This window comes from Orbicella faveolata, unplaced genomic scaffold (assembly GCF_042242905.1).
Source record: "Orbicella faveolata isolate gen_17 unplaced genomic scaffold, um_ofav_v1 contig_15, whole genome shotgun sequence".
Lineage (NCBI taxonomy): Eukaryota > Metazoa > Cnidaria > Anthozoa > Scleractinia > Merulinidae > Orbicella > Orbicella faveolata.
Window position 1 is genome coordinate 3000459 of NW_028301542.1, and position 17875 is coordinate 3018333.

At 38.3% G+C, this 17875-nt stretch overlaps 1 protein-coding gene across 1 annotated transcript; it reads right to left on the reverse strand.

The window, feature by feature from the left end:
• Positions 1-256: 256 nt before the first annotated feature.
• Positions 257-17857, reverse strand: LOC110055073 (uncharacterized). Its single transcript, XM_089287948.1, has 15 exons — positions 17683-17857; positions 10761-11078; positions 10012-10185; positions 9755-9925; positions 8777-9091; positions 8258-8428; positions 6646-6811; positions 5789-6000; positions 5339-5523; positions 4489-4572; positions 3699-3833; positions 3322-3536; positions 2868-2908; positions 931-1027; positions 257-858 (listed from the first exon to the last, which is right to left on the reverse strand). Exons 1-15 carry the CDS (start codon positions 17804-17806, stop codon positions 663-665), a joined length of 2604 nt encoding a protein of 867 aa, XP_089144074.1. The 5' UTR covers positions 17807-17857; the 3' UTR covers positions 257-662.
• Positions 17858-17875: the final 18 nt, after the last annotated feature.

Sequence of the window (17875 nt, forward strand, 5' to 3'; positions counted from 1 at the left end):
AAAGAAATAAAGTCAATGAAACTTGAACGTACCGACCAAAGATCTATGATCAAAACTTCGTCGAGGATCCATGATCTGAACTTCAAGAGATGTATAGTCCGGAATCCGCGCTGAAATTCACAGCTGATCCACGATCCGCCGTATTTTAGAAATCCGCGAATCCGCTCAATTTATCGTGTAAGTGCGCAATCCGTGCGCTTTTAAAGGCCAAATCTGTCGATCGGCCAACCTATTCACCCCCTCCACAAGATAGTCATACGTTACAAAATTTCAATTGGTAGTTTGCGAAATGTTGTTAGTCACTTTAACACATGGTACTAAAGAAAGTTTGCGAAATGTTAATTTGCACGTTGAGAAATATAGCTTGGTACTTTTCCAAATGGCCCTCTGAGGTGCTTCGCGAAATGGTACTTCATGTTACTTTGCGACGTGTCACTTTATACTCCATGAAATATTCCTTGATAAAGTGGCGGATCTTCGTGTGGTGTTCATTGTTTCCGCTATGGGCTGACTTTGGTCGGCATATTTCCTAAAAAACAAGACTTGTTTTGTCTGGAAAAGACACCGCAAGCCTTGTTTTGGAAACAACAACGGCTGAGAAACGTACAGAATGCCAACTTGTCATCATATCCAAAACACTTACATGCAAATCAGCATGTAAGTTACAAAGTAGTACTTTCCATTTGCGTTTCTTTGTCACTGTCAGCGTCATAAAGGGGTGTGTAACTATAGAGTGCGTCAGCCATATCCAAATAAGGACAATGCTGTAACATCATCCGTTCAAGTTGTTCCTGGACGACAGTAAATGAAGGCCTTTCAGCGGGATTTTCTTTCCAACACTGTTGCATCAGGTCATACCTGAGAAAAATAGTGGCAGGTGTCAGTTATCATTTCATGAGAAGAACGGTGCGAGATAAAAAGAACGCTTACATTTCATCCGAGCACATTTGTGGTTTTTCCATTCTGTATCCAGATTTCAGAGCCTCAAAAAGTGCATAATTACTAATGGTAGGATATGGCGTCCCACCTAGATACAAAGAAAGAAAAGATCAGTTTATGGGGCAGCGAGATATCGATAGCATGTTGTTGAGGGCGTTGATAGCGTTGTAATTCGGAGATTCCGAACTCAAGTCCGCTCCCCTTCCACTAGCTACATTTGTGATTGGTAGCCCCGATTTCAATTCTCGGTCATGTTTGTAGATATCCAGTGAGTGGCAGTCCTGGAAACTAGCTTGCTTATTGTAGATCAAAGGTAAGTTCATTGATCATTATAATCACACATTAATATGTCTAATGGCTGGTTTTCACATGACGTCACTAAAATTCGAACTACAAAACTGTTGATCTTCCTGAGATTTTACTTTAATGATGTATAAGAGCAGCTGAAAACTAATATTCATACAAATTTTCGCTCCGAATGGGTTCTTGGTTTTGTGATACACTACGTTTGAATTTCCAGGCTTTTGCGTGACGCGGCATTTACATGACGGCCTAGAGAGCTGTCATGATGGTTAAAAAGGTGACTCATTTCGGGGAACTTGGCTATCTGAACAGTTCATGTCTTAGAAAAAGTATTATTTTAATGTTTTAGAGTTCCTCGAGGGATAAATTCACGCTTTTGTAGCAAAATTCAGTGAAGATGTTTCTCTTGGTTTCCGGCCGCCATCTTGGTGCCCACACGGATGGGCACCAGCATGGCGTCTCCATACAAATCTCTATAAATTTGGGAAAAAAATTTCTCCGCATATCTCGCATAAGAAAAATTGCTGTGACCAGAATTTTGCTGAGAGTCTTTGCATATTTACCTTCTTTCATTTCCCAGATTCTGGACTTTATCTATTAACTGGTTTTGATTTTTATTTTGATCTATTTTGAATTGCAGCAATATGTTATTTTAAAGCAGTTCTACATCCATAGCGATACATGTATAGCGGGTCTTGGAGGAGGGGTGAGTAATATGCCCGACAAGTGATGCAGAAGTGAGATCATTCATAGCCTCTCTAAACTACAGCCAGGTGGAACATGAAGTGATGAACTGATCCAAGCAGTTGTGTTTATTTAAGAAATAGAAAACATGTACCGCGTTTCTATCGAGTTATAGAAATACTCGTGGAAGTTTGGGAGAACAAGAAAAGCTTTGGGAACACAAGCTAATTGGCGAGTGTTTCCACAGATTTTTGAGTTCTCCCAAACTTCCACGAGTGTTCTATTAAACAATTACATTATGAGATCGAGATTTCTATCGCGTGATTGTTGCGGGGGCCGCCCGAGCCAACTACAAAGTAAACAAATTGTGTTTCTTTTTACGTCGAGGAATTTTCTAAAAGAAATAAAAAAAACATACTCTTTGTGTTTCCATCAAGTTTGAGTATAAATCCACTAGCGTTCTATGACGAATGCTGTTCTCTGATTGGCTACGCTACTCAGAATCTATTCTGTTGTAGATAGTGAGTAGCGTAGCAGTTTGCGCTGGTTAACAAAATGACGGCCACTTACTTGCGTTTTGGAAGTGTTTGTGAGGAGGATTTAGATAAAGTTTTGAATGACTAGTAGATTTATACTAAAACAAGTAGATTACTTGCTCTCGATTTCTATCACGTGCTAGAAATCTCGATCTCATAATCTTATTGTTAAATAGAAACACGATTTTAAACCAATCAGCGCGCCTATTTTCTTTGGGCTATTTTCTAAAAGTAGTATAGTTTTGCATGCGCAAGTGCAAAGAAACCTAAACAACTTGTGAATTCTGAAACTCATGATTTTAGGCCAACTTAACAAGGAATTCAATGTATGTCTGTATGTCTGTATGTATGTCAAAAGTACATAGATTCTAAAAAGACGATTCGAAAGAAAGAGATGCTACGCACCAATTGTTAAAATCTCCCAAAGTAGAATACCATACGCCCACCTGTTGAGATAAATGAGATAAACCTTATCAGATGCCCAGTTATTGGTTATTCCCTGAAGGGAATTTTCCATCCCGAGCCAAATATTCATTGTCACGTGATGCAATAGAAAAGAACGGAAGCTCAGACTTTATATGACGCTATATCAGTGACAAATTAACTATTTAATTGACATGTTGGTCAACACTTTGCAACGTCACTTTTGAACTGCGAGCGAATTTTTTTACGTTCCCACTACGTTTGTCGCCAAAAAATTTCAAAACAGTGATAGTAGCGGCTAAAAACGCTAGAATATCTTTGATTAGGGCTGCTCCAAATCAGCAAACTCCGAATGTAGCGACTCAGACTTGGATTTGAGTAAAACCGTTGATAAGAAACCTCACCGACTCCCCTCACCTGATACTTTTAAACTTACACGTCACTCTCTGCCGTGAACACTTGATCATGAATGGCCTCTGGTGACATCCATTTGATTGGCAGTTTTCTGGTCTTTGTAGCATGGTACACTTTCTCGGCGTACACGTTACGCGACAATCCAAAGTCGGCTATCTTGACTAGCTTGCCTTCACAAACGAGAACATTTCTCGCCGCCAGGTCACGATGAACGAATCCTTTACGTGACAAAAACTCCTATGTAAAATAGGAAAGGGAAGTTTTGATCACTGCAACAGAAGTTGTTAATGAAAAGGAAAGCAATAATCTGTGAAAAATGCCATCAAAGCATTAATCTTAATATTACAAATTGCAAACATATTGGCCAGTCTCACAGTATGCACGTAACACAGCTCGTACCATTCCCTTCGCTATCTGCCATGCGAACGTCATTAGGTCAGCGGGTGTGAGAGTATCATCGTCATGTAAGTCGTCAGTATCATTGTTGTTACTCTGATGAGAAATATCTGTACATCTGTTATTGTCGCTGGTGCACTGAAAAGTAAATAGGACTTATTTAAAATGATATGACAGGAAGTAATTTTATTTGCTTCATGAAATCTTCACGAAATCCTAATTTAGAAATCGAAAAATAAAATTGGATATCGTTGCTTTTTCACAGCATTTTAGCCGTCTGAAAACGGAAAATTTCACTTCCTGTTGGTCAGGAACCGCGTTAGATGGAGGCTTACGGCTGTCAAAAAGGGTAAAGTTTGACTAGCGGTTACTATGGTAAAGTCAAATGACGTGAAGGTAGTTGAAAGTTCGGCGAGGGTGAGAAAAAAAAAAAAAAAAAAGCTTTTCAAAATTCTGAAAGAATCTCTGGGCGGCTTATATTTTCGGGGGTTAAACTGCAGCCTACCAGCGAATTTTGAGCGTCAACCTGAAAGTTCTGAAAGGAGACAAATTCAAACCACCTCCTTCTAATCAAATGCATGAGATCAAAACTAATCTACCAGCAGAATGGTACTCTTATTAAGAGTAAGTTCTGAGAATCTAGTGCTATTCACAAAGCGAGAAGGAGTTGAATTCGGCACTATCGAACACGAATCCAAGTAGTAGGAGGGACTGAAGGATTTGCACTCCAGTCCACTACTGGTTACCTCAGTCTCTCTTCTTACATGGAACAAAGAGTGCAACTAATAATTACTTCATGTAAGGTCCCTTCGTTTATGACTCCTTCGGTTTGATGTCGAGGCGCTGCATCTTCCGTCTCTTCAAAAGCTTGTTTGATCTAAAATGTAAAACAAAGCAGCAGAGAGACTTTTATGTTTTTCAGGCGCTCTGTTCTGCACGAGTCTTTAGTCTCACAATGCCTCTCTCCATTTAAAAGTATTGTGGCTACTGACAAGTTATATGGGCTTGGGCAACGTTATACAAAGAGCTATGACCGGAATGTAGGGGTACCTTGCTGCTGGCGCAAATCTGGGCGGGGGGCTGGTAATGCTTCTACTTAGCTTGCTTATGCTGCCGAAGATTAGGTAAGCAGGAGAAGCTTCAGTATGGTGGAGTAAGGTCCTTAACTTTTGTTTTACAGTCAACGTTATTTCATGGTTTTCTACGTTATACGGTCGAGGCGTTTTCTTGAAATTCACAGCTATAATACTTTGGCTTATAACGAGCGCAGAAAAACGAATTGTTTATGACATCTTGACACTTTTTTCGTAAAAAACTGTAAGTAAATAACTAGCTGGGAACGACAGCACAAAGCAATTCGAAGAAGCAAAAAATAGTCTGAGGGACCGGAATTATTTTTCTGCACCCGTTCAACTGCGCCTGAACATTCGAATTTGCTCGTGTTTCCAAATTTTATAGAGAATAAAGTCAAACCTCTCTTGGACACAGAACAAAGTGGCTGTTGTAGAGAGATGGCCTTTAGTGGAGGTTGGACTGTATTGAATTAAATCAATAAACAGTACAGTTTGTGTAAGTAGACCGGTTTTCTAAAACTTACTGACCAAGCTAAAAGGGAGGTAAGATTTTTAATTATCTCACATCACCTGCTCTCTTCTTCTTCGGAGGTAGTGAAGTAAGTCCCCATTCTTTGCAAACTCCACTACAAGGAACATGGGACTTGTCATAGTACAGCAGGCCAATAAGTTCAATATGTTCAGGTGATACCCGATTTGTTTCATGAGCTGTATTTCCTCTAGGAATTCTTGCATTTGTTCTTCTGTGGCACCATCTAGTACGGCAAAAATAAAAAAGAATTTTTCACTTCAAGTTTTAAACATAATAGTCACAAATACATGGGCGAGCATCAGTTAAAACTGAAACATTAAACAGGATCCCAATTTTGCGCCTATTTCCTGAGATTGCCAAAATGGTTAACTCAAAATATATCACTCATTGCCACTTTATATTTTGCCTATGCCAAGACTTTGAAAGGTCGTTTTGAGAACCTTATCTATATTTATAGGTTATAGAACGCTGGCGTAACCAAATCATACTTTGTAACATTTTCACAGCAACGGTCAGGCCCATCTTCATTTGCTGCTGCTCCTTATCCGTCTTGCTCTGCGAAGGTTTCCTTCCAACCTCCATAGTTTCTTTTAAAAGCCTGCCACTGTATACTTTCCCAAAAGCTCCTTCTCCGATAATCTTATCCAGGGAAATGTCATCAAAAAGCACTTCAAACGGATCAGAGAGTTCTGAATTGGATCTGAAAACATGTATATAAGAATCAAGAGCTCGAGCTTTCAACATAGGAAGTACTTAAGATGGCTACTTAGAGTAATCATTCATCGGCTAACGCACCCTAGTTTGTATGGTTTTATTCATTCTGCGAAATTTCTCCGAAATTTCCTGCTGTGGAAATACCGGTCTGACAGATTTCCCTGAAAAACGAGCTCCAACTAAGGCAAAATATCTATTACCAGTTTGCTAATTTTTTAACAAAATTCCACGGAATAAAACGCCCGAAAATTCACGATAAGCGTTTTTAATTTTGTTGTCACGTTGACGTCATCGATATCGACTTCCCTTGAGCGTGCGCAAAATCATAAAGCAGTTCTATTTAAGATAGTATTAATTTTTCTGTACAGTACTTTCTTGATGTTTCTTTGGTTATTTGGCACGAGAATAGGGAACGTAAAATATTTATTTTGCAATTTTTTGTTAATTAATATCTATTGGTATTACTTTTTGTGGTCTAGACCGCAGCATTAAACTTTTTATTGTGTTGCAACAAGTTTATACGTCACACAAGTGACCTAAACGTTGCTTACCCTCCTAGTTTTTTCTTGAATGAAACACACGTATTATTAGCTAGAGCCGACCGAGAGTATTCTTTCTAAGTTATACTCACCGACTCTTTCTACAATATCTAAAAGCAAACCATAGTACTGCACTTAAAGATAGCAGAACCAAAAGCGAGCTGCCCGCAATCTTCGCTACCAGTGGCAAAGATGATTCCCCAGCCTTCTGACCATAATAAGTCTGATTGTTGTGAGGAAGATTACTTCCTGAAGAGTCTGAATTCAATAAAGAGCGAAATATGACAATACCATGCATTACTGGAAAAGTTATAAATTTACAAAGTATGTAAATAACATGTAATTAACATGTAAATTATCAAAAAGAGACTGTGAAGAATAATTTACATGATTTTTTCCCTTTTACATGTTTTGGAGTTTCCATGTAAAAAAACATGTAAATATTTCAGGTGAAACATGAAAATGATGGAGAAAACACTGTAAATTTTTCAAAGCAAAGGGCTAAGATCATGTAAATCACATGTAAACTGTCCCTGCAAATACTGTTAATGGCCTGTATATTTCTTGTGATTTAACCTGGAAAGCCGTAAATAACATGTAAATTTAATAGAGAGAGGTTGCCAAATTACTGTAAATAACATATAAATAAAAAAGGGAGGTTGTAAACAACGTGTAAATAAAAAAGGGAGGCTGTAAATAACATGAAAATTGAAAAAAGGAGCCTGTAAATAACGTGTAAATCGAAAAAGGGAGCCTGTAAATTACATTTAAATCGAAAAGGGAGATAACTAATTTATTTATTTGACAAAGATATTTTATGCCATTTTTTTTTCTTTTAAACTTGAATCAATCTATTTCAAACTTGCTGTTATCATTATTGTTATTATTATTTCAGCGCCGCTTGTGAATTACATTAGAAGCAGTTAACTCATAGCAATATTTCATAAATTATGAATATTCCTTAATGGTAAAGAACACTAATGGTACAAAGTCTGATATAACGATTTCGATGATTAACAGAAACAATTTCGACAAACGCTATAGCTTATATCAATTCTTGATAGTCTACAGAAAAGGCTACATAGAAGGCTACAGAAAAGGATACAGAAAAGGGCATTTAGATTGGGATACATTCAACAAGTAACGCCGATCTAACAGATCGTTAAAGAAAGGGATTTGAGGCTGTGGAATAGTCTGGTGGGTACTCCCTCGTATCCCTTGCAGGTTGTTCTCCGACCACGTAAGAACAGCACCCTACGCGGTAGGTCCCATCCTTACCAAGTCGACCCATGCACTGTAAATAGATGTCTCTTTGATTTCAAATAGATTGTATTGTTAGTTTTTAGTATATTGGGACAGTTCTTTACTCTATATGTACTTTGTAAGTTTTAATGTCTGTCTAAAACTATGTTACATTTATATATTGATCTCTTGCCTTTACATCTTAACAACATTCTGACAACCACTTTAAATAACACTTTACGGTGGAACCTCTTCCCTCACGGACACATTTATAGTAAAGGCATTCAGTTCTGCCTCTTTGTTGCCCATATAAAAGAGGTTTGAGTGTATTCTTAAGGCACAAAGCCACCTTAGAAATCGAAAACTAACTCACTTCCATAATGAAAAGCAAGGAACATACTAGAGCATCAAGATAAGCCGGAATCATTTTAAGGAAAACTATTTAAAAAAAAAGGCGTATACCTTTACATTTGTGAAAATTACAGCTCTCTGTAGAGATATTTGTCCCAGGACAATACTTTCCGTTCCATTTAGGCGCTGGATTAGAGCATGTGCGAGCACGTGTTCTGTGTCCCCCTCCACACGTCACGCTGCATGGTTGCCATGACGACCACTGGCTCCAACTGCCATTCACTGATGATTAGACAAAATAATCCATAACATGAAACCCTTAGAAAGTGTATAAACTGTTGACTTTGTTAATTGGTTAAATATGCTCGGCCTATGCTCTGTAAACGGCGTTTTAAGACGTCGTTTCTGTATAAAAGAAAAGCTTTATAGTTTTTATTTAGTATTCCAATCCAATGAACTGGAGAAAACAAGAGCCCCATCAAGGCTGGTGCTTAATACCAGTTCACAGATTTTTAGAACTGACTGAAAGAAATATATTTAGATCAGTTAGTTTGGGACCCAAATGCTAATCATTTTACATAATTTAACAATAGTTAGTGTGAAGTGTGAAGTGATCAACTGGTAACTAACCCTCAACAAAGCGGTAAACAAATATGGTCCATCTATCTCCCACGCTATAATTCCATAAACAGTCGTCGGATTTTCCGTGTCTGTGGTAAGTCATGTCGCCATTCGCCCCACTCCAGCACTGGTGGCGATGTTCCACGCCAAAATACCAGAATCCAATCTCAAAGACTTCAGTAGCACACGCGTGAATTATGCTGGCGAATGAATTGGCCAAATCTGTCTCGTTGACAGAGTACTCTTGGACTAATATTGGTAGAGCGCGTGGATGATTATCTTTGAAACAACCGACTGGTTCATACGGATGAAGCCCCGACGTATCTGTGTAAAAAGACCAGAACATCAATAATTAGAGAAGTCAGGCTAACCTGCATGGCTGGTGGTTCTTGCTGCGCATTTCACGAGAGGTTCGCAAGTCTCGACCGTTAAAAACAAGGTCTATTTCCCTTGGACTAACAAGAATATTTAACAAGGTTGTGTATTAATAGAGTCCCATTTATATTGCGAAGTTAAATGCCGCTCGTATACCTCCTTGCCGCTGTATTTCATTTTGCCATCTTGCAGGAATGGGGGCCTAGGGTTCATGGTCACATCGGTACAAACAATAAAACATCCTAAAAATCAAAAACTAACTCAGTTCTGAAATAAAAAGATTAAGCAAGGAACACACCGAGCTCCAAAACAAGCTGGAATCATTTTTGGAAAAATCTTTCAAAAAAGGCATCTACCTATACATTTAAGCAAACTGCATCTCTCTGTGGAGACATTTTTTTTCCCAGGGCAATCATTTCCGTTCCATTTTCGCGCTGGATTAGAGCATGTGCGAGTACGTGTCCACTGTCCTCCTCCACACGTCACGCTGCATGGTCCCCATGACGACCACTGGCTCCAACTGCCATTCACTGATGATCAGATCGAGGGAACATTATTCATGGCATGAAAGAGTTGGAAAAACTTTTGAAGTTTTGAGTTTCTGTGACCTACCTTTACATTTGTGCAAATTGCAGCCCTCTGTGGAGATATTTGTCCCTGGGCAATCATTTCCGTTCCATTTTGGCGCTGGATTAGAGCATGTGCGAGTACGTGCCCTGTGTCCCCCTCCACACGTCACACTGCATGATTGCCATGACGACCACTGGCTCCAACTGCCATTCACTGATTATTAGGAGAAAGAATCCATGACATGAAATTAAGATTGAAAGGTCAATAAACTTTTGACGTTTAAAGTTTTTGTGATCTACCTTTACATTTGTGAAAATTGCAGCTCTCTGTGGAGATATTTGTCCCTGGGCAATCATTTCCGTTCCATTTTGGCGCTGGATTGGAGCATGTGCGAAAGCGTGTCCTGTTTCCCGCTCCACACGTCACGCTGCATGATTGCCATGACGACCAGTGGCTCCAACTGCCGTTCACTGCTGATTAGAAAAAAACATGACATGAAAGCTTTAGAAAAAGTATGAACTGCTGAAGTTTTGAATTGTTTAAATTGATTGGCTTATGCTCTAATAGTTCGTTTTAAGATGGCCATGGATGGCGTTTCTGTACAAAAAGACTTCACAGTTCACGACAAAAAGATTTATGGTTTCTATTCAGTATTTCAACCCAGTGGACTGGAGCAGCCGGAGACTAATCTAGGCAGGTACTTAATACCAGTTTACGTACAAATTTTTAGAACTTGAAACTCTTTACCTGAAATAGGTTAAACACAGAAAGTTTAATTTTTGGCCATACCGGTAAAAGAAATGGAGAACCTAATCTCAGGTGCCAAGGAAAGAAAATATCTTGTCAAAATTCAGCAATAATTTGAAAGCATGAAAATTCTATATCATTTAACAAACCAGCAACATTTCTTCGCCTATGATGTTAACTAGTGTTTTAAACCTTGATGTACAGAAGCATGAGAACCATTATAAAGCATTTTCTTACGTTCTCGACTCTCAGACTTGTCAGGAAACTAAATTTCCAGCGAAGTGATGAACTGGTAACTAACCTTTAACAAAGCGGTAAACAAATATGGTCCATACAGATCCCACGCCATGATCCCATAAACAACTGTTTGATCGCCCATGTATGTTGTAAGTTAAGCTACCGTTCACTCCACTCCAGCATTCGTGGCGAAATTCCACGCCAAAATACCAGAAGCCTTTCTCATACACCTTAGTAGCACACTTCTGAGTTATGGCTGCGAGGGAATTGGCCAAATCTGTCTCGTTGACACGGTACCATTCGAGTAATTCTGGTAGAGCGCGTGGATCTCTTTCATCCTTGAAACAACCGACTGGTTCATACGAATGCAGCACCGTCGGGTCTGTGTAGAAAAGACCAAATAATCATCTACAACAGAAGAGAAGCTGTAAGTAAGCAACCTGCATGGCTTGCGGTTCTTGCTGCACATTGCATGAGAATTTCTTAAGTCTTCAGCTCTCCATTTATCATTCAATTGCAGCATTCATTAGCGCTCGTTTACCGCTTGGCAGCTATGTTGTATTTTGAAAACACGCGAGAAAGAACCCGGGCAAACAGGATATCATGGCCAAAAACTGTACAAACAGTAGCGGAGTGCCGGAAGCCGGATCTTGGTTTAGATCAGGATCAGCAGTGTAAAATAAAGCATAAAACCAATTGAAAGCCTGACTGGCCGGACGGCTGAAAAGGTTAAATATAAATTTAATGCCCAATATTTCGGTTAGACAGGAGTAACCTTCAGGGGCTATACTGAAGCTAAGTAGATATGTATAGAACGGTTGCAAAATCTGAAACGATACTTAAGCAAATATGTGACAAGATTGGTTGACAAAAATAGAGAGAAAAAGATAGAATAAATTTCGTCACGCCTGTTTAACCCAGAGGGTTCAGGGCTCTTGCCCTTGGGGATCAAAAATGCTTCTCTTGCTTTTCGAATAGCGTCCCTATTTGAGTTGATTAGTTCGAGAGGAACGAGCTCTATGTTGACCAAAGAATGGGAAGGAAGGGTAAATTGACCCGAAGTGCGGTGGGTTGATCAATGTGACGTTGTGTGATGGCTTTTTTGTTCCTCTCGATCTCCAAGGGTAAGACCCCTGAACCTTCTGGGTTAAACAGGAGTGACGAAATTTAATCCATTTATTTTTTTATGTATCCGCTTTAGTACACGTTTCCTTTTTCTCTACTTTTGTCAACCAATCATGTCACATATTTCCTTTAGTATCATTTCAAATTTGTAACCGTTTTATCCATATCTACTTAGCTTCAGGGTAGCCCCTGAATAAGGTTAGTCCTGTGTAACCGAAATATTGGGCATTAAATTTAAGAGTGATTTTCTGAGAGTGTCGAGAATCGGAAGACAGTCACGAAAAATCGATTTTCTTTTATTTCGCCAAAACATACCTTTGGGTGAACTTATTCATGGAAAAATAGTTTAAAGTTCCAACGATTTATTTTACGGCCAAAATTTAAGAAAGTTCGAAATTTGCATATAATGGCGGTTTTCGCGGCTTAAAAAGTTCAGAATTTCACGCTTCTTTACGAAAACAGCGGGAGCGTAAAAACAATCCTATGAAAACAAAACTTGGCACAAATATTATTTCATTCTTATACTTTAAAATCGTGTAACAAGTTTCTTGAAGTTTTGTTTGTAGCTTTGTAACGAAGGGTATTTTTTACAGCCGCCATTTGTGTCTCTTGGCAAGGAACAAATAAAGCCTTACTTTGACTAGTATAAATGGCCTCTGGTATATATCATTTGGTCAAAATATCTACATTTTAGGAAACCTTGGTTATTGTTTTTTTCACCCGAAAAGCTATAGCTCTGGGAATTAAAATGTTCTCCGTCAGTAAAATAAAATGTTACGGCATGTAAGCGAGTTCAATTTTATGCAAATCACAAGGTTATTCTTTGGAAGTCAACGGTTTAAAACAGAAACAACGACTCTCCGTTACTTACGTTCCTTCTGCTGCTATAGAAAAGATTTCAACTTCCCAGTGTCTGTGTGAGCTGTTCTGTAAAATATTTCCAGTAAAACAGCGAGCATAAACGGCCGGCCATAAAATTCGACAAGGTCGACAATGTTTATATTTGAGATGAGACACTGAGTGGCACACACAGTCCTTGGCTGTTTTCATCGTCTTGCTTAGTCGAGAGTCCTTTAAAAATATGATAGAATATACGCTTCAAACCGTAGCAAATTAATTTCTCACATATCCATATACCTGATGTCGACTCACGAGTAAATAAATCAGTCCCCGTACATTGAATTAACAACTCGACTGACCTCTGAAGTCAGGAGGTCACCTGATATGTCATTATGTTACTTTTCCCCGATTTCACATTACACGCATAACGCCGTATTTAAGGACGCTAGAAAAATCGATGTGTCAGAAATGCGACAAAAAAAATGGGGGTCACCGACTTCGTTTCAGAGATAAAGCGTGAAGAAAACTACCTGATTTTGAAAATTCAGCATGGTCTACAGGGGTTTATAGTTAAAAATATCGAATGTGAGTCAAAGGAGGCAAACGATCTTACTGGATAGCACCACCGCCTGTGGTTTTTAAAGCAGCGACTAACCGGGTCAGATCTCCAGACATCGTCAGTTACACGGACTAACAAGTGGTGATAAATAATGCCCTTGGCAGTGAATGCGTTATTTAGAGGCACGAAAGGAACGAGCTGAGTACGCGGATCTCACGCGAAAAAAAAAAAAGCTTTGCTCTTGCTGCTCGTATATCACCAGCCTTTGCTAACGGCACAGCCTGTGTTTCTGTGTTTTAGTCATTTCAGTCACTTATGACGCTCAATTTTGCTGTTATAATTAGGTTTTAGAAGTAGCGCTAATCCACCCCCACCTCACCCACAGGAAAAGTAATTTCAAAAGTCGATCGTGACGGCTAATACTCCCGAAAGAAGAATGCAATCTGAATTTGTATTGAGAAGCACTAGCCTGCGAGCGGGCATATATTGCAGAAGAGAAAGTAGGAACGCTAAAAGGGAATTTGAAGTGCCACCCAAGTCTGTTCGCCTTAAAAGAAATAAGAATCTACCTGGACATACTTAAAAAAGCCATATTACCATTAAAACGGTTAACTCTGTGCTGCTGTAACTGAGGATCATTTAATTTTTCACACAAAATGTCATGCTGCTCCTGACAGACTTCGTAATAACTTTATAAGGAAGTGAACATGTTTGATTTGTATTAACAAGCGCAACTTAAAACCATTAAGAGTACAACTTCAACAAGTAAATAATAAATGTCTTACACTTTTTTGACGCCTTCAACGACACAGGCAAATATTGAACCTCCTCAAGATATGTTTTACAAGTTTTACAGTGATCAAATGAGAAGGAATGTCTTCAAATATGGCCGGGATAGGAAATTGAACGGTAAATTTGGAAAGAAAATGTTAAACCTATATAACAGAAATTTCAGATTAGAAAAATAAAAGAATGAAACAAATGTAAATAAGCCTTTATTTTCATGGAGTAAGTTTGTCACTTTTGCTAAGCGACACGAAGCGTTACTGAAAGCAGGTAGCCTGCGGCTCGAATAAATAATATGCAGAATTTAAAACATTATTATCTGCGGCGGTCCAGCTTTTCCTGCAGATAAACGGTTTCTTATTTTTGAGTATTTATCTTTGCGCACATTTAGATGTGTGCCAAATGTTATTAAGTGCAAAACTATAAATCACGTCGACATCAAAGAGATCAATCTAGTGTTGAAATTATGTCAGGGTATCATGCATCTAGGAACGATATCTGAGAAGCTAACAATTATGTCAAAAAGCTGCTTTTTCAATTTTCTTTTTAAATCGAAATGTCTTTAAAGAGATTTTGAATAACGTAATTCAACTAAATACCGTGATGTTCAATACGGCGTTACGCGTGTAATGTGAAACCGGGGAAAAGTAACATAATGACATATCAGGTGACCTCCTGACCTCAGAGGTCAGTCGAGTTGTTAATTCAATGTACGGGGACTGAGGTATTTACTCGTGAGTCGACATGAGGCATATGGATGTGAAAAACTAATTTGCTACGGTTTGAAGCGAATATTCCATCATATATTTAAAGGACTTTCGACTAAGCAAGACGATGAAAACAGCCAACACTGTGTGTGCCACTCAGTGTCTCATCTTAAATATAAACATTGTCGACCTTGTCGAATTTTATGGCCGGCCGTTTATGCTCGCTGTTTTACTGGAAATATTTTACAGAACAGCTCACAAGGACACTGGGAAGTTGAAATCTTTTCTATAGCAGCAGAAGGAACGTAAGTAACGGTGAGTCGTTGTTTCTGTTTTAAACCGTTGACTTCCAAAGAATAACCTTGTGATTTGCATAAAATTGAACTCGCTTACATGCCGTAACATTTTATTTTACTGACGGAGAACATTTTAATTCCCAGAACTTTAACTTTTCGGGTGAAAAAAACAATAACCAAGGTTTCCTAAAATGTAGATATTTTGACCAAATGATATATACCAGAGGCCATTTATACTAGTCAAAGTTGGCCTTTATTTGTTCCTTGCCAAGAGACACAAATGGCGGCTATACAAATACTGTTCGTTACAAAGCTAAAAACAAAACTTCAAGAAACTTGTTGCACAGTTTTAAAGTATAAGAATGAAATAATATTTGTGCCAAGTTTTGTTTTCATAGGATTGTTTTTACGCTCCCGCTGTTTTCGTAAAGAAGCGTGAAATTCTGAACATTTTAAGCCGCGAAAACCGCCATTATATGCAAATTTCAAACTTTCTTAAATTTTGGCCGTAACATAAATCGTTGGAACTTTAAACTATTTTTCCATGAATAAGTTCACCCAAAGGTATGTTTTGGCGCGATAAAAGAAAATCGATTTTTCTTGACTCTCTTCCGATTCTCGACACTCTCAGAAAATCACTCTTAAAGTACCTATGAAGTAAAAAATAATTGCTGCTTATTTGAAAGGCTTTTCAAACTAAAGAAAAATGGAGTTTTCCTTTTTGAAATATCTTTTTTCGTTTTAGAGATATTTACGTTTTTGTAAGGGAAGTGATGACGTCATAGGTGGTTCCACTAAAACAGCACAACACTCAATCGAGAATAATTCTAGAAATATTAAAGCAGTGTTCTTTAAACTTGGCACAAGAAATGTACATCACAAAAGAAACATAATGACACCCGTCGCGCCATTGCCATGACAACAGTTATGCTGCTGGTTCTGTTTTAATTAAGACTTAAATTCCCAGATTTTATCTTAAACAAGGATCATCCACTCCCACCAATCTAATGGGAAGAGTCAAGACAATATGGGAACCATGTGTGTTCCGAGCAAGACCCTCTGTCCCACTTTAAAAGGTTGCAAATGGATATATTTGATTTTTCACAGAAAGAGACTGGAGCTAAGAGTGTTGCCATGGCAACAACATAGTAGGTGTCATTCTGTTTCTTTTGTGGTGCACATTGCTGCTGCCAAGTTTGAAGAACACTACTTTAATATTTCTAGAGTTATTCTCGATTGAGTGTTGTGCTGTTTTAGAGGAACCACCTATGACGTCATCACTTTCCTCATTTGCATAAAACAAAAACGTGAATATCTCTAAAACGAACAAGATATTCCAAAGAGGAAAACGCCATTCTTCTTTACTTTGAAAAGCCTTTCACATAAGCAGGAATTATTTTTTACTTCATGGGCACTTTAATTACCCTTTTCAGCCGTCCGGTCAGCCTATCAATTGCTTTTTATGTCATGGTCATATCGGTACACTCATAAAACACAACTCATGCAGCCAATTCTTGGAGATACATCCAACTGCATTCAAGAAGCTGTTTCTTGACATTATAAAAGGTCCATAGTCCTGGCCTGTGCAAAATTAATTTCAGGAATAGCTGTCAAACTAAGCCGAGAAGGGTTGCCAAATCACTGATTTATGAACTCTGTGAGAGATCCTCTAGAACAATAAACACGACAACTGACGGTAAGTAGCTTAGGACTATAGAATTTTTAATATTTTGGCCCTGGCATTGTTGAATTTATTAGTATAAACATATACGAAAGGCCGTAAAATATTGGCTCTAAATTTTGAAGATAGTACTTGAAACCATGGTCTTTGAAACCATGGTAACGCTGCAGTATATTAACAGCATTAGCTTTGCTTTGCAACCAACATTACCTCGTAAAAAATTTGTCAATTTAATTTCGGTTGGGTACTTCTTGATATTAAGCCTGTAAAAAAGGGCGAGTTTCCGTTGTAAAAAAGAAACATATCCTAATCAGGGATGTATTTTTCGATGCTTAAATTTAAAACATGCACAAATATTATCATCTTTAATGTTAAAGGTTTCCTGAAAAGGGTGTACCTGGAATATGTTTCTGAGTGAGCGATTGAGAAAAGATACAGAACTGACCAAAAAAAAGTGTTTGATATAAACTTTCGTTATATTTAGTTGTATTTTGAGTGGTAGCAGATCAATAAAACCGACATCTTACATGTTAGGATATTATTTTTATCCACACGCGTGATCTCATTTTTTTCCCTTAGCACTTAAATGTGCTGGTGTATGATCGAAACATCTTCGGATGTTCTTCGGAAGTACTTGGCGATCCATCCCCGGCAATCTTCGGAACTTTTGGTAAAATTTCCGGAAACGTGCGTCTTGCCTTCGGACTACTTTTGGAGAATCTTCGGAAATTTTCGCAAAGTGGTGGGAAATCTTCGGAAAATTGCTAAAAACGCCATTATGTATTATGATAGTTTTATATTATAAAAAGAAAATTACATGGACGCTTGGAGATAGGAAATTTCTCTTCCCATGTTGAAAACACTCGAAAAGAACTTTTGTATATCTCCGAGCGGCTATATAATATCCTTTAATTATAAGGCCAAAATTTCAATAGCGTTGTTGCTTTCAAAACGATACTTTTGAAAATACGTACTTGACTGTGAGGTTTTGCTCTGCGAGATGCCTTCGTTCGGCCAAGCTTGTAGTATTACGATTCCGATGAACATCAATTCGCAATGAAAGATTGCGTTGGAAACGATTCCTTGCTTGGAAAGTTCTCGGGAAAGAATCCTCATTGCGATGACTCTGAGGAGAAAAACAGTCGTTGCAGTAATTGTTACAGCAAACCTGAACAAACTTTCTCC